The sequence below is a fragment of the Tamandua tetradactyla genome, chromosome 1 (genome assembly GCF_023851605.1).
Source record: "Tamandua tetradactyla isolate mTamTet1 chromosome 1, mTamTet1.pri, whole genome shotgun sequence".
In the NCBI taxonomy this organism is placed as follows: domain Eukaryota; kingdom Metazoa; phylum Chordata; class Mammalia; order Pilosa; family Myrmecophagidae; genus Tamandua; species Tamandua tetradactyla.
This window is the reverse complement of record NC_135327.1, coordinates 224,173,456-224,193,943: the sequence shown is the minus strand read 5'-3', so window position 1 is coordinate 224,193,943 and position 20,488 is coordinate 224,173,456. Positions and strand designations below refer to the sequence as shown.

At 44.2% G+C, this 20,488-nt stretch overlaps 1 protein-coding gene across 2 annotated transcripts in view; it reads right to left on the bottom strand.

Moving 5' to 3' along the window:
• LOC143677400 (protein nucleotidyltransferase YdiU-like) overlaps positions 1-20,488 on the bottom strand; it is a 58,577-nt gene that overhangs the window by 30,092 nt on the left and 7,997 nt on the right. For both annotated transcript variants that reach the window (XM_077153297.1, XM_077153308.1), the window contains 5 exons: positions 8,724-8,788; positions 8,586-8,642; positions 8,398-8,496; positions 6,945-7,012; positions 4,394-4,481 (listed from right to left, as the gene is read on the bottom strand). In XM_077153297.1, coding sequence (XP_077009412.1) covers positions 4,394-4,481; positions 6,945-7,012; positions 8,398-8,496; positions 8,586-8,642; positions 8,724-8,788 — 377 coding nt within the window. The remainder of the gene's footprint in view (positions 1-4,393; positions 4,482-6,944; positions 7,013-8,397; positions 8,497-8,585; positions 8,643-8,723; positions 8,789-20,488) is intronic.

Below are 20,488 nucleotides of genomic sequence, written 5' to 3'. Positions count from 1 at the left end.
GGTTGTTAAGCTGGATTAGGCAATGACATGTCTCCACTCATCTGGGTGGGTCTTGGTAAGTTTCTGGAGTCCTATAAAAGAGGAAACATTTTGGAGAATGAAAGAGATTCAGAGAGAGATTCAGACAGAGGAGAGCAGAATGACATAGCCAAGAGAAGCAGAGTCCATGAGCCAGTGACCTTTGGAGATGAAGAAGGAAAATGTCTCCTGGGGAGCTTCATGAAACCAGAAGGCAGGAGAGAAGCTAGCAGATGACGCTGTGTTCACCATGTGCCCTTCCAGATGAGAGAGAAACCCTGAACTTCATTGGCCTTCTTGAACCAAGGTATCTTTCCCTGGATGCCTTAGATTGGACATTTCTGTAGACTTGTTTTAATTGGGACATTTTTCTCGGCCTTAGAACTATAAACTAGCAACTTTTTAAATTACCCTTTTTAAAAGCCATTCTATTTCTGGTATATTGCATTCCAACAGCTAACAAACTAGAACAATGCACAATGGAATGAAGTGGCTGAAAGACACATTAACTAAGAACTAGAAAGGCAAACTGTGGTGTAGATATATGATGGGATATTTTTTGGCTACAGAAAGGAACAAAGTTGTGAGGTATGCAACGAGGTGAATGAACTTTGGGGACATTATGCAGCGCAAAATAAGTCAGAAACAAAAGAACACAAATTGTATGGTCTCTTTTAGAAAATACTTATAAGAAAATTGGGGCCTAAATTGTAAACTCATATAGCAGTCACATTTAGTCTGGAGCTGTAAATGTTATTTCTAAATTTTGAGAGGCTGGGCTAGATACATCTAACCTGGCATCTCCCTGGAACTTTGGCTACCTGTGTGACACCTAAGACTCAGAATTGAAGTTCTCCAGCTCTGAAAGTCAGCATTGCTACATACAACAACTGTTAAAGAAACTGAAAAAGAGATCAGGCTTCAATTAGAGACAGGAATGAAACTGATTGGATTAGGACTAAGGTAAATCAGAATATAGGGGTAAGGAAGACATTGTCGGTATATTAGAACTTCACCTACTGTATGAGACCAAAGTAAGAGAGTTTTATGTTGTCCAAAACCTAAATTTTCTCAGCACGTAAACTAACTCGACGTGTCTGGATAGCTCACTTAAACAACCCAAACATATGGAGCCCAGAATGGGAATGATGGCTTGGAATTTTGCACAGCTTAATGTAATACTTGGATACCTCCCAGAATATGTTGAGATGATAATTTAAAAGTATTGGCAAAGTTTCTTGAGGATGGTAGAAAAAATATGGAACTATTAAGCTTTACTACCAGGGAATTCCCTGATACTATCTCAAATATTAAGGACTCCCAAGTCAATAGTCCAAGCCCTTGATCTTGAGGCTTGCTCTTGTGAAGCATGTTTATGTACTGAAGAAGCTAAGCCTACTATACTTATGCGTAAAAGTTACTTCCAGAGGACCTCTTTAGTTGTTCAGATGTGGCCTCACTCTCTCTAAGCCCAAGTCTGCAAGTGAAATCATTACCCTACCCTCTACACAGAACATGACATCCGGGGGTGTGAGTCTCCCTGGCAATGTAGGACACAACTCCCAGGGATGAGCCTGGCTCTAGCACCATGGGATTGACAATGCCTTCCTGACAAAAAGGGGGAAAAGAAATGCAACAAAATAAAGTATCAGTGGCTGAGAGAGTTCAAGTAGAGTAGAGAGGCTATTCTGGAGGCTACTCTTACGCAAGCTTCAGCTAGATATTGCTAATTACCAGGGTTTGTTTGTCAAACCCCAACTGAAACTATTCCTGTCAATCCTAAGGAACACCTAGGGCTTTATCTGAGATTCTACAAAAGTTTCATGCAGTAAAATTACTTTCCTAAGACCTACAACCTACAGAAAGGTTCCCAGGCCAGATAAGTCCTGAAACCCAGAGGGGCCAGCCCTTCAAGAACATTAAATAGTTCCATCCCCCATCCCATATTGTCGACAGTCCTTTCCAACATGAAAAAGTTAGAATAAATATAGCCCAAATAACCCCAAAGATTGGGAGAAGGATCAAAGGAGAAGAAGGAATTAGAGAAGATAGGATTCAATAAATGTGTAAGACTGCTGAGTCATTATATTGATATTTCTATTAATGTTCAATGGCTTGGAGCAGGAAGAAAAACCCTAAAATTGTGGAACTGTAATCCATACAAACTCTGAAATCTGTTTTATAACTACTTGTTAGGGTGGACTTTGAAATATATTACTTATATGTATAAATATTATATTTCACAATAAAAAAATGTTTAAAAAAACCATATTAGATTCCACCTTATGTTACAAATATAGATTAGTTCATTGCACATTCATTCAGCACCTACTGAATGCCAGGCCATGTGCAAGTGTGAGGGAAATAAGAACATCCTCAGGGAGCCTCTGGTCTATCCAGGGAAAACAACATATGAAGAAACAATGGCATTACAGTATGCAGTAACAGAAATACACAAAAAGCATAGAGATAATGGGGTGGGAGGTGTGGAGGGTCACGTGAGATTAAAGAAAGCAGGTGACAATACACTGGCAAATACTTAGAGTTAAAATATTTAAAGTATGTACATATCATGTTTTTTTCCCTGTTTTAATGGACTATTCTAGCTAACTGATGAGCCACCAGTGCTGACTACACTGGAGAACACGCAGGAAAAAATGAGGGTGGTAGAAATGACTTAAGAATTATTAAAACCCAGTCAAAACAATGAACTATAGGCGTGGGTCAGTTTGTCCAGATGGTATCCTGTGAAGCAGGATTAAGGCCTGGGGAAAGGAAGCCAATCAGTAAAAGAAGAAGAAGAAAGAAAGATATATCATAAACTAGAACAAATGTATGAACGGTACCATTACAAAGAGCTAATAATAGGGGAATATATGGGGGAAAGTATACCTACTGCAAACTATGAACTAGGGTTAACAGTAATATTTTAATATTCTTTCATCAACAGTTACAAATGTATCACACCAATACTAGGGGTCAGTAATGGGGGTGAGGGGATAAGGAGTATGGATGCTCTGGGTTTTCTTTTTTATTTTTATTTCTTTTTCTGGAGTAATGAAAATGTTCTAAAATTGATCACGGGGGATGGATGCACAACTATGCGATGATCCTGTGAACCAGTGACTGTGCACTCCAGATGGATCGCACGGTGCGTGAATACAATCAACAGAATTGCAGCGCTAAAAAACTTATCGTGAGAGAGCAGTTTCATGTCAGCCAGTGGAGGCATCTTAAGGACAGAGCGGTTAACAGGGCGCACCAAGTGCCAGAGGGGTAAGTGAAATGTAAGTGAAATATAACCCCAGACATTCCAGGGGCTGGGTGACTCTCAGAAGTGACCCAAAAAGCAACAGGAAGTTAGAAATGACCCCGGCGAGTGGAGACTGTCCATGGCCACGATGACATGAGCTCCGGAAGCAGACCCAGGGACGGCTCACGACAGTGTGGGTGCCTCTCTCCTCTGCTTATTAGTACCCCCCACGCCCCAGCCCCCATATGCTTCACAGACCACGTGCTGGGATTCATAAAGTGATAACTACAAGGTAGGCTCCATATCACCAACAACGCTAGTGTCTAAGAGAATTCTTCTTAGAGCCTTCTAATGACTTTTTAGACCATATTATCTTAACAAAAGAAGAATAATTCCTCCTAAGTGCTTTTGCCTGTGGGACACTTGTTAAGTCTGCTTGAGGAGGGTGGAATTTTGAGGGCACAGACGCCAGCAGGCATCGCGTGGAGCAGGCGGAAGCCACGCCGTGGACACAGGAGGAGAAGTTACTGGTTTTGTTCCTTCCAAGCAACCATCCTCTCTCTTCCCCTGGATATCTTGGGTAAGATGCATCCTGACCTTAAATGCTTTTGTGTCAATTTGTCTTCTGTTTGTTTGTTTGTTTATTTTCATCCTTTTGAAGGGGCTGGGTTTCATACCTGGGTCAACCTAGATTTATCATCACAAGATGTCAAAATTGGAAGCCGGGTGGAAAAAAAAAAAAAAGGCATGAGACAGAGGGAGCAGCTGGCATCCGGGGACCAGGGTAGGGTTTGGGTAGGGGGGTTAGGTGGGGGGGCTGTCATGTGGCTGCGGCGCTGGGCAGTGTGACACAGTCCACCCAGCTCTCTGCACAGCTCAGGGGCCTCAGCTGCATCAGGGCTGCATGCCACAAATAAGCTCCTGGAGAGAAGGGACCCCTGAGCCTTACTTACACTGCTTTATTTAACCTTGGAATACACACACAGTGTGAGGCATATAGCAAGCACTAAAAACACTAATTGATTGAAATTCTGAGTTTTACTTATGAAAATAGAAAATATTTAACTTTACAACACACAAATAACTTTCAACTTTCTACCATTAAAAAAAAAAGTCTCTAACCTTAGTAAATCCAGTTCACCATCATGAGCCAAAATTTCTAACGATCCGAATCTAAACCATGATTTTGCAACCCGCAGCACTACTGCCCCTGAAAAAGAACCATACGTTTTGGCATAAAATTATTTTTATTATTTTTAGGCCACATGAATATGGTACCACATGCTTTCTTAAAAGTGTAATTCTTTTACCAAAAAAGAAGTGGAGTAATTGGATTTATCAGAAAAACAACTAATTTATCCCTAGGAAGGAGTGAGGATTGTTCCTGACGCTGATGTACTACCAGGAACCACCAGCCCTTAGGAGCACCAGAGCCCCCAGGTGTTGCTAGAAGAAGCTGTTAGTCTGCAACTTCAGTTTCCATCATCTCATTCATTGTGACCATTTCCCTGTACCTCATCCTGAAAGTGGGAACATGTGAATTAATCTATTTTGTGCAGTCTCTATCACTGTCTTCCATTCGTGTAACTAACTGAAAACCAAATAAAAAAAAAAGAGAGAGACATTGGCACATGCTCCAACTTACTGAAGAAATAAAATGAATCCCACATCTTGTGTTTCTAGCCTTCCATTGCCTCCTCCTGCCTTGGTTCTAGACATTGGTGTTGCAATTGGGAAACAAAATTCACGTTTCTCTTCTAAGAAATGCTGTACGTGGTTGACCGGATGTCAAGACGACATTTCTCTAAGTGACATGCTCTGTGGGAACCCAGCTCTCATCCCTGCTGTCCCTCAGCAGACCAGCCCACTCACCCCTACTTCTGGGACTTTGTAGCTGCCTTTTTCCCAGTCCCAAGAGCACCCACCTTCGCCCCCTACTGCAATCCTACCCAACCTGCATGCTCCAGATGAATTCCCACCTTCTCCATGAAGCTCAAATGCTCCCCCTCACTGACCTGTTTTTTATGTTCATTTGTTCAGTGGCTTTAAGTCTTCTCTCTATGAAAACTGCTGAGTTTCTCAAGGGCAGGGATGATAATACATATTTACTACTCTTGGACTCTTCCAGAGTTAGGGTCCGATGGTCTATTCTGGGCTGAATGGAATCATCACACGGTCAAGACTCACTCACAACGCTGCTCTTGATCTTTATTTTCTTGTGGGTTTTTTTTTTTTGAGCAATAAAAATATACTCACTTAACATAAAAAAATACAGGAGAGCTCAATAAATTATTCTAAACACTGGCTTATATAATAGCCATCGAATCCCTGATTGTCAGCCCTGAAAGACACAGAAGACAGCATCTAGTCTACCGCCTTCCTTTTAGATGGGGAATCTGGGGGCGAAATACAGTAAATGGCATGCACAAAGCCACAGAGCCACTCCCGCAGAGCCTGTTCTGGGTCTCTCATGGTCTCCCTTTCGGCCAGCACTGTTCTTGCCACACTACGGGGGCACGTGGGCAAGCCCTGGGGGTAAAAGCACAATCTAAACATCTGCACACAGGAGAAAACTCCAATGTTTTATGACCCAAATAGGAGAAATATTAGGGATTATCCAAGAACATGGAGTTTTTCGTGGCTCTGGATTCAGATAAACAATATATGCAGGTCACAGCCACAGAAGTGCTGTACCAGGGACACTCACAGGGTGCTAATGGAACCTCGTTTCCAATCTCCATAAGCAAAAACAGCTAAATGGTTATTAGAAACCTGCAGGCAATAGTATTATTTTATCCGCATGAAATTAAAAGGGAACAAGACATGTCGTAGAGACAAATGATCCTTATTCCTTTAGGTGAGACTTTGGGAGGATCGCTTTTATGAAAAGTGGATCCAAATGTACTGTACGGTTCAGCATCAAAAACATAACACCTGGGCGGGCCACAGTGGCTCAGCAGGCAGAGTTCCCGCCTGCCATGCCAGAGACCCAGGTTCGATTCCTGGTGCCTGCCCACGCAAAAAAAAAAAAAGAAAAAAACGTAACACCCGCTCCTGGTGAATCACTAGGACCATGGGTAAGAATGCAGCTCCGAGGTCAGGGGTGCCGCCCCAGGCGCAGTTGCTGCAGCTCCATTTCTGAGCTCCTCATCATATTGATTATTTATTTTCAGGACTCCTTCCTCCCCAGAGATTCAAAGTCAAACCTGTCTCTCTCTCTTCCTTCCTTTCTTCCTTTTTTTCTTTCTGCCGTTCTCAGTGTCCCTGCTATTATAGCATACTTCTTCATCCCCCTCATAAAATTTTATTTCTAAAAAAGTTAACTGAGTTTATTGGAAGTAAACAAAGTAATAGCAATCAGGGCTCAGAGGAAAGACCTCAGGGAGGCAAGTGCTTGAACTTTTATTTGTTGGCTTTGTGACATTTGGCGGGCGCTCCTAAGCCTTTTTTTTTGTTCATTTTCTAGGTGTTTGCTATTTGAAATGGAAGGATTAGTGATGTAAGGATGTGGGCCATAGACTATATTATCTATCATATAATCTATGCTAAAACTGAAATTATACCTTGGAGAATCATGGATTAATTTTTAAGAAAATTAAAAAGATGTCCATCACCTGTTGTTCTTTAAGAACTTAGTCCAATTTTACAGAACTATTTTAAAAACTGTGAGTACCTCGTTCTTTCACAACATTTCCATTGTAGAACTGATCTCTCCATACTTCATCGTCACTTACAACCAAGCTGAAAAATAAGAGAATCAAACAGTTAAAGTCACTTTTTAACTTTGAAATATGTTTCCTGCTCAAAAAGACTTGACTAATATCTCCTTTATCCCCACTATTTATGTGATTATAAAGATAAGGTGACAGAATATATGTAAGCCTTTTCAGAATATCCATAATTACATATGTGTGCGTGCACAAGTGTGTGTAAAAAGCTATAGATGTGTGCACACAAATACACAAGAACACCATGTTCCTGATGTTACTAGGATAACAAGAACCATATACCATGCTAAACACTCTTACAACAACTGAAAACTAATTAAAAGAAACTGCCAGAACCTAAAACGCAGAGTTCCAGCTTCTCCAGAACGTTAACTAGTCCCATCACCATATTCCATATTATCAACAGCCCCTTCCAATATGAAAAAGTTAGAATGGACATAGCTCAAAGACCCCTAAAGAGAAGGGTCAATGAAAGGTGATGGTGGAGTTATACAGAGGTCGGGTTTAACCAATGACTATGATTGCTGAATCGTTACATTGATATTTCTTTTAGTCTCCAGTACCTTAGAGCAGCTAGAAGTAAAAACCTACAACTGTAGAACTGTAACTCATACTAAACTCTGAAATCTGCTCTACAACTAACTACTGCAAATGCGCTTTGAAATTTATTGCTTTTTTGTACATATGTTATTTTTCACAAAAAAGAGGAGTATAACAGAGAAGACAGGATTTAACAAATGAGTATGCCTGATGAATTATTATATTGATATTTCTGTTGGTCTCCAGCAGCTAGCAGAAAAGACAAAAAATCATGGAACTGCAACCCATACCAAACTTTAAAATATTTTTGTATAACTACTTGTTAAAATGTACTTGGAAATTTATTGCTTTTTTGTATATATGTCATATTTTACAGTGAAAAAACATAAAAAACAAAGTATATTAGCATGTGAAGATTTGTCAATAAAAATATTTAAAACATTAAAAAGAAGTTGCCAGAAGACATATAATTAGTAAGTGATAGAGCCTGGTCTTAATTCTAGGTCTGTCTAACTCTAAAACCTTGGTTCATCTTAGCTTTTAAAAACTATCACAATGTTCTCTTTCATCTCCTCACTGAAATATGTAAGAAAAGTGAAAGCAGAGAGAGACAGCCAATACAACCCAATCACGTTAGCACAGCTCAGGCTCAGTTTTTCATAAAGCACGGGCATGGCTCTGTCAGAATAAAGCACTATTGGTTCTACCAGAGTAAATCAGCCTTTGAGAGGTAACCAGAAGTATAATAAACTAAATTAAATTATGTATTCAGAGATTTATATGCTCGATTGTTGATACATTTCTGCAGATAACATGATCTAATCCTGAAAAGCTAGTTTCGAGGAAAGAGGAAAATACCTGGCAGCTCTGCTGGTTGGAATCCCAAGGTAGTGCATGGCCTCACTGCACAAAAATTCCCTCACCGAGGAACGCAGTACAGCTCTACCATCACCATTTCTATAGGAGGGAAAATAATCAATGTTTTCCTTTGCAATTAACATAGTACCAATTTCGATTTAGATGACTAAAAAAATCTCAAGCTGTACCGGGAGTAGGGGGTCTTTCCTGAGCCTTTTAATTGTAGTTCCCATTTTTCACCTCGCCTTCAAAAAAGAAAAAGTAAGATTAGAAAACGCATGGTAACATTTAAGAGAAAAGGTCTTATTCAAGAAAACACTTGGTACCTGTTCATATGAATTCCAAGAAGGTGGGCTCTTCCATCCCCAAGCTGATCTGCCCATATTCCAAACTAAAGGAGAAAAAGGAAAATCATTTCCATTTATTTCTCTTTATAGCTTTTAGAGTAATTTTGTCAAAATTGAGGCTAAGGTATTATAGTATTTCAATAATATAATAATATTATATAACTAATTTAAGATTATAATAATTATTTGGATAAAGGTAAAAATAAAATTTAATCAATGGACCATAAGTTAAACTCATTTAACAAAGTATCATTTTATAACCCACAATGAATTCTTTCAGATTCTTATAACTGAGATCAAATTTATTAGGCGTTAGAATATTTAGAACCGATCTATTTAATTCTATAATATGCACTAGGAACAATTTCTGGGCAGAAATTTGCCTACATAATATATGTGCAGTACAAAACCATGAACAGGTCTGCACCTGCAAAAAATTGCTTTTCAACATGTGCAGTCAATTTTTTCCAAAATTTTGTGTTAAAGTTTGTTTGCTGTTGTACAAACCCCAGTAATGCCACTTATTAGCTATGCAAATTTGTTTGCATTACTTAATCTTACTGAGACTGAGCTTTCATTTCTGTGACACGGGACAACCCTTGCCAGGCAGAAGTAAGGCTGAACTCTAATACATGTAAATGCTCTGTGCTCTGTCCGGCATATGCAAGGGCACATAGATGGTAGTTATTATCGTCAGCAATTATTGGCAAGCCTAGACATAAGTCAAACTTTTGACATGGATGGACTTCTACCAGAACATCTCTGACTTTTCGGGACTGGGGGAGAAAGGGATCCTATGAGTTCCCATACACCTATGTAGACCCCTGATGTAGCATCACAACTTGTTCCTGTCCCTATCTCCTCCTCCAGGGTATCAGCAATTTGAGGGAAGGGGACAAGTCTCATTCACCATGTTAGCTCCTGGCACATACAGTGAGTCCTATAACGGGCAATTGGAATGTTTAAAATGTAGTTGTTTAAACTTTTGGAAAGAAAACAAGAATTTGAGAAAAACCTATGCAATATTTTAATTTTTCATCTTAACTAGGAAAACGCCAAGATGACTGAATCTCAGCAACAGGACACTTCTAAAAGCTCACATCTGAAAATGTCCCCAGCCTACTCTGGAGTTACAATGCACACATTGGGTGTTGTTAAGGAAAAGGCCAAGATGACTCAATCTCAGCAAAGGGACACTTCTAAGAGCCCACATCTGAAAATGTCCCCAGCCTACTCTGGAGCTACAATGCACACGTTAGGTGTTGCTCTCAGCCAAAGAGGGCATAGAAAGAATGATGAATCCAGAGATCACAGTGAAATCAAGGGAATCAGAAACTAGTTTTCCATCAATAAGAGAAAGAACGTAAGCTCAGAATGACACCATCCTTTTAAATAAATATTTATGACATCATTTCAGATCAGGGAGAAGAAGCAAGAGATGAAATGCAAAGCTGATGAAAGCTTTAACTTGATTTACTATATCACCAAAACAGGTACACGTGCAGAGCGGGGGGGTGGGGACAGGGCGGGGTTGCAAGGGTATGGGCTGGGGGCAGGTGTAGCCTGGGTATGACACTGATAACTACAACTAGTCCATCAAGTGAACCTCTATTTCCCCTCCAAGCTGTGTCTCATCCAAATGAAAATGTCCCTGATAGATTGGATTTTTTTCCATAAAGGCTCAACAATCCAAGCTAAGTCTCACTTATTACAACCAGCTCTACATAGAGCAGTTATGATGCCACAGGATGAAGGAAACAAATATGAAACAGAAGTTTCTGAAACAAAAGACTCTGGAACTTCAGCTGGTACTTTGGACTATAAAAGTCTTGACCCGCGGGTCTTAGTTCCTCCTCCAGAACAACTACTAAAGAACTAGAAACAGTACAGAACAGCTCCCGGAGCCACAACAGAGACCAGAAACACAGCGTACCCCATTCTGGACCGACTGGACCGGCTAAGAGACTCTGCTGCAGTGAGGTCTCCGAGAGGCGCGCGCTTCCCCGGGCCTCGGCGGCTGGCGGCCGGAGCCCCCCCCTCCCTCCTTCCCAGGCCGGCTGGGAGCTTTGGATCAGGTTCCCCAAGCCGCGGCGGCTGGCGCCCCTCCCCATGCGTGGCTTCCCGGGCCAGCTGGGAGCCTTGGAGTGGCGGTTCCCCAAGCCGTGGTGGCCGGCGACCAGAGCCCCTTCCACACACGCGGCTTCCCGGGCCGGCTGGGAGCCTTGGATCGGCAGTTCCCCAAGCCACGGCGGCCCTCCCACACACGGCTTCCTGGGCCGGCTGGGAGATTTGGATCGGCGGTTCCCCAAGCCTTGGTGGCCGGCGCCCCTGCCCCACACACGGCTTCCCAGACCAGCTGGTAGCCTCGGAACAGCAGTTCCCCAAGCCGCAGCAGCTGGCAACCCTCCCCCACAGGCGACTTCCCGAAGGGAAAGGAAAGAGTCTCCAACAGTAGTAGAGACTGAGCCCAACCTAACACCAATAGTGGCATTAAGGAACAACTTCTGACTACTAAAAATAGGCCCTCAGCTCAGGCGAAACTGATCAAGGCGGAAGTCACCGATTGGGCTAACTGAAAAAGAGGAAAGGGGGCGAAACAGAGCCTTCTGCAGCTGTTTCTATGGAGGCTTCATTGCCTCTGGGCTCAGTGCTGGGATTACACAGGTTGCAACTGCCCCGAACGCAGAAACAGGCTGCTTTCAGGGCTGTCTACCACCTGAACTTTCCCGCGGGAGGGGGGAAACGCAACTCAGGTGGAATCCCTCTCTCAAGGAATTCAGATCCCAGGACTTCACAATTTGAAGCCATTAAAACCAACCTAAAACCTTTCCTCTGTCTCCACCACATACCGAGCAGCAAGAGTCTTCCAAAGTTAAAGGAGCCACAACATCTTTTGCTGGTGGGACGCGCAGACAGACAAGCACCACATACTGGGCAGGATAAGAAAAACAGAGCCCAGAGACTTCACAGGAAAGTCTTTCAACCTGCTGGGTCCCACACTCAGGGAAATCTGATTAAATGCCCAGACACCAGCAAAAAATAACAAATCACACCAGGAAAACTGAAGATATGGCCCAGTCAAAGGAACAAACCAATAGCTCAAATGAGATACAGGAGCTAAGACAACTAATGCTGAATATACGAACAGAAATGGAAAACCTCTTCAAAAACCAAATCAATAAATTGAGGGAGGACATGAAGAAGGCATGGGATCAACAAAAAGAAGAAATGGAAAGTCTAAAAAAACAAATCACAGAACTTATGGGATTGAAAGACACAGTAGAAGAGATGAAAAAAACAAAGGAAACCTACAATGGTAGATTTAAAGAGACAGAGGAGAGAATTAGTGAACTGGAGGATGGAACATCTGAAATCCAAAAAGAAACAGAAACTATAGGGAAAAGAATGGAAAAATTTGAACAGGGGATCAGGGAACTCAAGGACAATATGAACCGCACAAATATACGTGTTGTGGGTGTCCCAGAAGGAGAAGAGAAGGGAAAAGGAGGAGAAAAACTAATGGAAGAAATTATCACTGAAAATTTCCCAACTCTTATGAAAGACCTAAAATTACAGATTCAAGAAGTGCAGCGCACCCCAAAGAGAATAGACCTAAATAGGCGTTCTCCAAGACACTTACTAGTTACAATGTCAGAGGTCAAAGAGAAAGAGAGGATCTTGAAAGCAGCAAGAGAAAAACAATCCATCACATACAAGGGAAACCCAATAAGACTATGTGTAGATTTCTCAGCAGAAACCATGGAGGTGAGAAGACAGTGGGATGATATATTTAAATTACTAAAAGAGAAAAACTGCCAACCAAGACTTCTATATCCAGCAAAATTGTCCTTCAAAAATGAGGGAGAAATTAAAACATTTTCAGACAAAAAGTCACTGAGAGAATTTGTGACCAAGAGACCAGCTCTGCAAGAAATACTAAAGGGAGCACTAGAGTCAGATATGAAAAGACAGAAGAGAGAGGTATGGAGAAGAGTGTAGAAACAAGGAAAGTCAGATATGATATATATAATACAAAAGGCAAAATGGTAGAGGAAAGTATTACCCAAACAGTAATAACACTAAATGTTAATGGACTGAATTCCCCAATCAAAAGACATAGACTGGCAGAATGGATTAAAAAACAGGATCCTTCTATATGCTGTCTACAGGAAACACATCTTAGACCCAAAGACAAACATAGGTTGAAAGTGAAAGGTTGGGAAAAGATATTTCATGCAAATAACAACCAGAAAAGAGCAGGAGTAGCTATACTAATATCCAACAAATTAGACTTCAAATGTAAAACAGTTAAAAGAGACAAAGAAGGGCTTTTTCTCCACTGGCGGCGCTCCCGCCGCCATCCAGCCCTCCTCTCCCTCTTTCTCCGCCGGCGGCGCTCCCGCCGCTATCTTGCCCTTCCCTTTCCCCTTCTGCTCCGGCGGCGCTCCATCCGCCATCTTATCCTTCCCTTTCTCCTCCTGCTTCGGCGGCTCTCCAACCACCACCGTGCCCTCTTCCGCCTTCACCGTATCCTCCGCCACCGGCCTCGACAGCCTTGCCACCCTCACCTTTCCTCCTCCAGAACAGCTACTGGGGGAGTGGAGACGATACAGAGCAGCTCCCGGAGCCACGAGGGAGATCAAAGGGACGACGTACCCCATCCTGGAACGGCTGACTGTCTGGGAGAACCAGCTCTGGTGAGATCGCCGAGAGGCGCGGGCTTTCCCGGGCGGGACGGCAAATGGCCGGAGTCCCTCCCTTCCTCCTACCCAGGCCAGCTGGCAGAATTGGGCAGGCGGTCCCCTCGGGCCGCGGCGGCTGGCGCCCCCACCACGCGAGGCTCCCCGGACCAACTGAGAGAATTGGGTCGGAAATCCCCAGACCGCGGAGAACGGTGACCTGGGGGGTCCCTTCCAAACACGTGACTTCCCGGTCCAGCTGGGAACGGTGCACTCTTTCAGGCTGCGGCGGCTGGCGCCCTCCCGCCACGCTTGGCGCCCCGGGCCAACTAGGAAATTCGGTCGGGCGCTCTCCCGGGCTGCGGTGGCCAGCGACCCTCCCCACGTTCGGACCCCCGGGCCGGCTCGCACTCTTCCAAGCCGCTTTGGCTGGCGAACCTCCCCCACGACGAGAGTTTTCCAAAGTTAAAGGACCCACAGCACCTTTTACTGGTGTAACCCGCAGACAAACGTGTGCCACGAGCACCACCTACTGGGCAGGATAAGAAAAACAGAACCCAGAGATTGCACAGAAAAATCTTTCAACCTGTTGGGTCCAACACCCAGGGAAATCTCACTAAATGCCCAGACGCCAGCAGAAGATAATGGATCACGCTCAGAAAATTGAAAATATGGCCCAGTCAAAGGAACAAACCAATAGTTCAAATGAGATACAGGAGCTAAGACAACTAATGCTGAATATACGAACAGAAATGGAAAACCTCTTCAAAAACGAAATCGATAAATTGAGGGAGGACATGAAGAAGACATGGGCTGAACAAAAAGAAGAAATAGAAAAACTGAAAAAACAAATCACAGAGCTTATGGAAGTGAAGGATAAAGTAGAAAAGATGGAAAAAACAATGGATACCTACAATGATAGATTTAAAGAGACAGAAGATAGAATTAGTGATTTGGAGGATGGAACATCTGAATTCCAAAAAGAAACAGAACTATCGGGAAAAGAATGGAAAAATTTGAACAGGGGATCAGGGAACTCAAGGACAATATGAACCGCACAAATATACGTGTTGTGGGTGTCCCAGAAGGAGAAGAGAAGGGAAAAGGAAGAGAAAAACTAATGGAAGAAATTATCACTGAAAATTTCCCAACTCTTATGAAAGACCTAAAATTACAGATCCAAGAAGTGCAGCGCACCCCAAAGAGATTAGACCCAAATAGGCGTTCTCCAAGACACTTACTAGTTAGAATGTCAGAGGTCAAAGAGAAAGAGAGGATCCTGAAAGCAGCAAGAGAAAAACAATCCATCACATTCACAAATACATGGAGGCTCAACAACACACTCTTAAACAACAAGTGGGTCAAAGAAGAAATTGCAAGAGAAATTAGCAAATACCTTGAGGCGAATGAAAATGAAAACACAACATATCAAAACTTATGGGACGCCGCAAAGGCAGTGCTAAGAGGGAAATTTAGGGCCCTAAATGCCTATATCAGAAAAGAAGAAAAGGCAAAAATGCAGGAATTAACTATCCATTTGGAAGAACTGGAGAAAGAACAGCAAACTAATCCCAAAGCAAGCAAAAGGAAAGAAATAACAAAGATCAGAGCAGAAATAAATGAAATTGAAAACATGAAAACAATAGAGAAAATCAATAAGACCAGAAGCTGGTTCTATGAGAAAATCAGTAAGATTGATGGGCCCTTAGCAAGATTGACAAAAAGAAGAAGAGAGAGGATGCAAATAAATAAGATCAGAAATGGAAGAGGAGACATAACTACTGACCTCACAGAAATAAAGGAAGTAATAACAGGATACTATGAACAACTTTACACTAACAAATACAACAATTTAGAGGAAATGGATGGGTTCCTGGAAAGACATGAACAACCAACTTTGACTCAAGAAGAAAGAGATGACCTCAACAAACCAATCACAAGTAAAGAAATTGAATTAGTCATTCAAAAGCTTCCTAAAAAGAAAATTCCAGGACCAGACAGCTTCAAATGTGAATTCTATCAAACATTCCAGAAAGAATTAGTACCAACTCTCCTCAAACTCTTCAAAAAAATCGAAGCGGAGGGATAACTACCTAATTCATTCTATGAAGCCAACATCACCCTCATACCAAAACCAGGCAAAGATATTACAAAAAAGAAAACTACAGACCAATCTCTCTAATGAATATAGATGCAAAACTCCTCAACAAAATTCTAGCAAATCGAATCCAGTAACACATTAAAAGAATTATACATCATGACCAAGTAGGATTCATCCCAGGTATGCAAGGATGGTTCAACATAAGAAAATCAATTAATGTAATACACCATATCAACAAATCAAAGCAGAAAAATCACATGATCATCTCAATTGATGCAGAGAAGGCATTTGACAAGATTCAACATCCTTTCCTGTTGAAAACACTTCAAAGGATAGGAATACAAGGGAACTTCCTTAAAATGACAGAGGGAATATATGAAAAACCCACAGCTAATATCATCCTCAATGGGGAAAAATTGAAAACTTTCCCCCTAAGATCAGGAACAAGACAAGGATGTCCACTATCGCCACTATTATTCAACATTGTGTTGGAGGTTCTAGCCAGAGCAATTAGACAAGAAAAAGAAATACAAGGCATCAAAATTGGAAAGGAAGAAGTAAAACTATCACTGTTTGCAGACGATATGATACTACACGTCGAAAACCCGGAAAAATCCACAACAAAACTGTCCGGCGCCGTCTCGCTCAGCTTCTGGTCCCCGGCCGGCGGAGGGAACAGGAGGGAGAGAGAGACAGACGCAGACAAACCGACTCAAGTGACAGACACGGGTTCGAGACACGCTGCAGTTGTGAGCACAGACCTTTACTGGAGCTAAGCTTGCAAGCTCTGTTACAAATTCCGCACGGGACAGAATACCCCGCGGGGGAACAACCTCTATGCGGCCGTCAGGTACGGCTCCCTATGGGTCGTCTCCCCCCACCCTGTCCGGGTAACCTCTTATATACTGTGCCCAAACCCAATAGGTTAGTGCCACGTATACAGAGGTGATTGGAAGATAGGGTTGGTGGGCGCGTGCGTCATACGCGGAAACAGGATGCGGGCGCCATCTTGACTCACTCGATGGGCGGGGGGGAACTCTAGAGCAGGCCGCAGCGTGTCCACTAGGCCAGACCCGGGAGGCGGCTCTCCACATTCTCCCCTTTTTTTATTTATTTTGACCCAGTGTCTCCATTGATGAGTGTGCTCCCGTGGGCCTGAGTGGCCCACTACATGTTTTGGTGCTTTGGGGAGTCTGGACTAGGCTTGCTAGGCACCAACCAGAATGCCACCTCATATAGAGACCGGAGAGCCCGTGAGCTGGAAACCACGTGACTCTCCCTGCAGTGCTTCGCCTCGCAACTGGGTTATGAGGGGGGGGCAGGAGAGCGGCAACCAGAATCGAGAGTGTCGCTAGGTGTCTCTGTGCAATGGCTGGAGTCTAGTCTGGCCAGGACTGCGACTTCGCCTAAGAGATCAGCCTACGACCAAAATTATGACTGCTGGTGCCGCCTTTTATACCCGGGACACAGCCATGGGCCTTGCAGCGGGTCTTGCTTTCGAGCGTCCCGCCCTGAGTGGCCGGGATGGGTCATACGGTGAAATGGGGGACTGGGCAGCAGGGCGGTCGTTGTCAGGAGCACCAGGGGCGAGTGACATAGCCAACATGGTAGTAACACGCAATTGCTGCTGTGTCTGGAACAAGCGTTCTAACAAGCATTTAACAGTGACTAATCCCACTAATAGTCCCACCGCTACGAGAATCCAAGTAGTCAAATTGGGCCAAGAGAACCAAGAGGTGACTCGGTTCCACAGACTTTGTACAGTCTCGCCCAGTTTGGAAAGGTCGAAGGCAACGGGGGTTAACTTGATCTTCCCAAGCACTTTAAGGTCTGATTCCACCTGTTGGGAGAGCGGGGGGTATTAAAACTGGTCCCCCCTTCTAAACAGTCGAAGGGTGACCGGTGTTTTCGTTGCCATCTCGTCAGTCGCCGCCGTCATCAGCAGAGTTGGAGGCCTGATCTGATGGTTCAGGTTGAAGGCTTGTTGGTTTTTTGGGCAACAGCTCCGTGGCCTCCTCGGGCGATGTCACGGTTCTCACCAGTCTTTCCGGAACCCACACTGGTTGACGTCCTGGCTCCTGGGGAAAAACACAAACAGAGCCTCTGGCCCAGCTGAGCACGGGGTCAGGGCCTTGCCACTGTCCCGACAGGACATCCTTCCATCGGACTAGACCTCTATGTGGAGGACTCGGAGTGGTGTGTTGAAGGGCAGGTGTCATTCCCTGTGAATTTTCATTTAAAAAATTGTACGTAAACAAGGCTATAGACAGTTGAGCCTTTGGGGACAGGCCGTGACCTATTCCCCCTTTCTGTTTCTTTAGTAAGTCTTTGAGAGACCTGTGAGCTCTCTCAATGACTCCTTGTCCTTGAGGGTTGTAAGGGATGCCATGTTTTAATTGTACTTCCATATTATCACAAAATTTTTGGAAGGTTCTACTGGTGTAAGCAGGTCCATTATCTGTCTTTAATATTTTTGGCTTACCCCACGCTGCCCAAGCGGCAAGGCAGTGTGCAATGACTTGGTGGACTTTTTCTCCTGTCTCAGCAGAGGCAAATAATATCTGAGAACATGTGTCTACTGACACATGCAGGTATTTAATTTTACCATACTCTGAATGATGAGTGACATCCATTTGCCAAATGTCTCCTGGGATGAGGCCCTTAGGGTTAACTCCAACCGAAGGGACTGCTCTTTGTTCTGCACAATCCCTGCAGGCTCGGACTATATCTCTAGCCGCTGCACGCGGAATACTAAACCGCTTAGCTAGGGTACCTGCATTGATATGAAATTTGGCATGGAACTCTCGGGCTTGCTGATATGGTGTCAGCGTGGGGAAGACGTGTGGCTGTCGAGTGGCCACATCTACTATGTGATTTCCTTGTGTCATGGGACCAGGCAGGCCTGTATGGGCCCTAATATGAGTTGTGTAAAAGGGATGTTGTCTAGCACGTATTGTCTCTTGAAGCTCGAGAAAGAATGTGCTCACTGTGGAGGAACATTTTATAATGCCCACAGTTTCTAAAATTTGTAGAGAATTTACGACATAAATGGAATCAGAGATAATATTCAGGGGGCCAGGAAACTCTTTCAGGACTGTAATAATGACTTGCAATTCAACCCACTGAGGTTTTTGTGGTTGAAAAAATACTGTTTTGGGAGTGTCCCCTTCCACACAATACGCCCCTGTACCGGAGCTGGAGCCATCCGTGTACACGGTGAGGGCGCTCGCTAGTGGCTTAGGCGAAGTCACTTTGGGAAAGATCACTGGATGTCGGGTAACAAATTGTAAGAGGGGGTCTTTAGGGTATTGACTGTCAATACATCCCAAAAAGGTGCACCGGAGAACAGCCCATTGATCTATGCACCCGGTAAGTACTTCAATTTGCTGGAGAGAGTAAGGCACCCTGAGGTTTTTGGGTGGTTGGCCAAAATGTTGTATGGCCTTCTTGATGGCTTCTAGGGCTAGTTCTGCAACTGCGGTAGGGTAATGCTCTAAAATCTTTTTTGGAGAAACTCCGGGATGGATCCAGAGTAATGGTCCCTGTTGCCACAGCACCGCCGTGGGCTGTGACTCTGTTGCTCCGGATCTCGCAATGGAGGGCAGACGGAATTACCTGATGCTGCCACTCAAGGGAGCCCTTGCCTACCATCCACCGGAAGGCGCCGCGTCTCTAGGGGCGCAGCGGTAGGCGCGGGCGGGGCGGAGGGCAGCGGGGGCGAGACCGGGAGCCCCCCCAGATCGATCAGCAGAGGTGCGCCTGCACTCTCGGCCTCGTCACCATCTGACTCTGAGTCAGAGTCGTCTGAACTAGCGCCAGACTCTGGCGGCTTACAAGTGGGCGGCTCACTTTCACAGGAGCCGTCCGCTAAAAGGGTCTTTAAGGGAGCTAACAAAGGTAAACTTCCGGACTGCCCCATGTTTGCAGTCGGCACTGTACTTTAATCACTCGGAGAGCTCTTCCGAGTCCCCGGGGCTACCTGAAAGCCCGCGGGCCTTAACTCTCACGTAATAAGAAGTACTCACCTTCTCGCGGTGATCAGGCGCGGGAAGTCCGCTGCGAGCTCAGGATGCACGTCCTTCTCAGTTCAAGAAGAGACAGTACGGCTCTCCTTGCAGAAGAGGTGTCGAGAGAGGAGGGTCCCCGTACGGGCCACCACTTGTCCGGCGCTGTCTCGCTCAGCTTCTGGTCCCCGGCCGGCGGAGGGAACAGGAGGGAGAGAGAGACAGACGCAGACAAACCGACTCAAGTGACAGACACGGGTTCGAGACACGCTGCAGTTGTGAGCACAGACCTTTACTGGAGCTAAGCTTGCAAGCTCTGTTACAAATTCCGCACGGGACAGAATACCCCGCGGGGGAACAACCTCTATGCGGCCGTCAGGTACGGCTCCCTATGGGTCGTCTCCCCCCACCCTGTCCGGGTAACCTCTTATATACTGTGCCCAAACCCAATAGGTTAGTGCCACGTATACAGAGGTGATTGGAAGATAGGGTTGGTGGGCGCGTGCGTCATACGCGGAAACAGGATGCGGGCGCCATCTTGACTCACTCGATGGGCGGGGGGGAACTCTAGAGCAGGCCGCAGCGTGTCCACTAGGCCAGACCCGGGAGGCGGCTCTCCACACAAAACTACTAGAGCTAATAAATGAGTACAGCAAAGTAGCAGGTTACAAGATCAACATTCAAAAATCTGTAGCATTTCTATACACTAGTAATGAACAAGCTGAGGGGGAAATCAATAAACGAATCCCATTTACAATTGCAACTAAAAGAATAAAATACCTAGGAATAAATTTAACTAAAGAGACAAAAAACCTATATAAAGAAAACTACAAAAAACTGCTAAAAGAAATCACAGAAGACCTAAATAGATGGAAGGGTATACTGTGTTCATGGATTGGAAGAATAAATATAGTTAAGATGTCAATCCTACCTAAATTGATCTACAGATTCAATGCAATA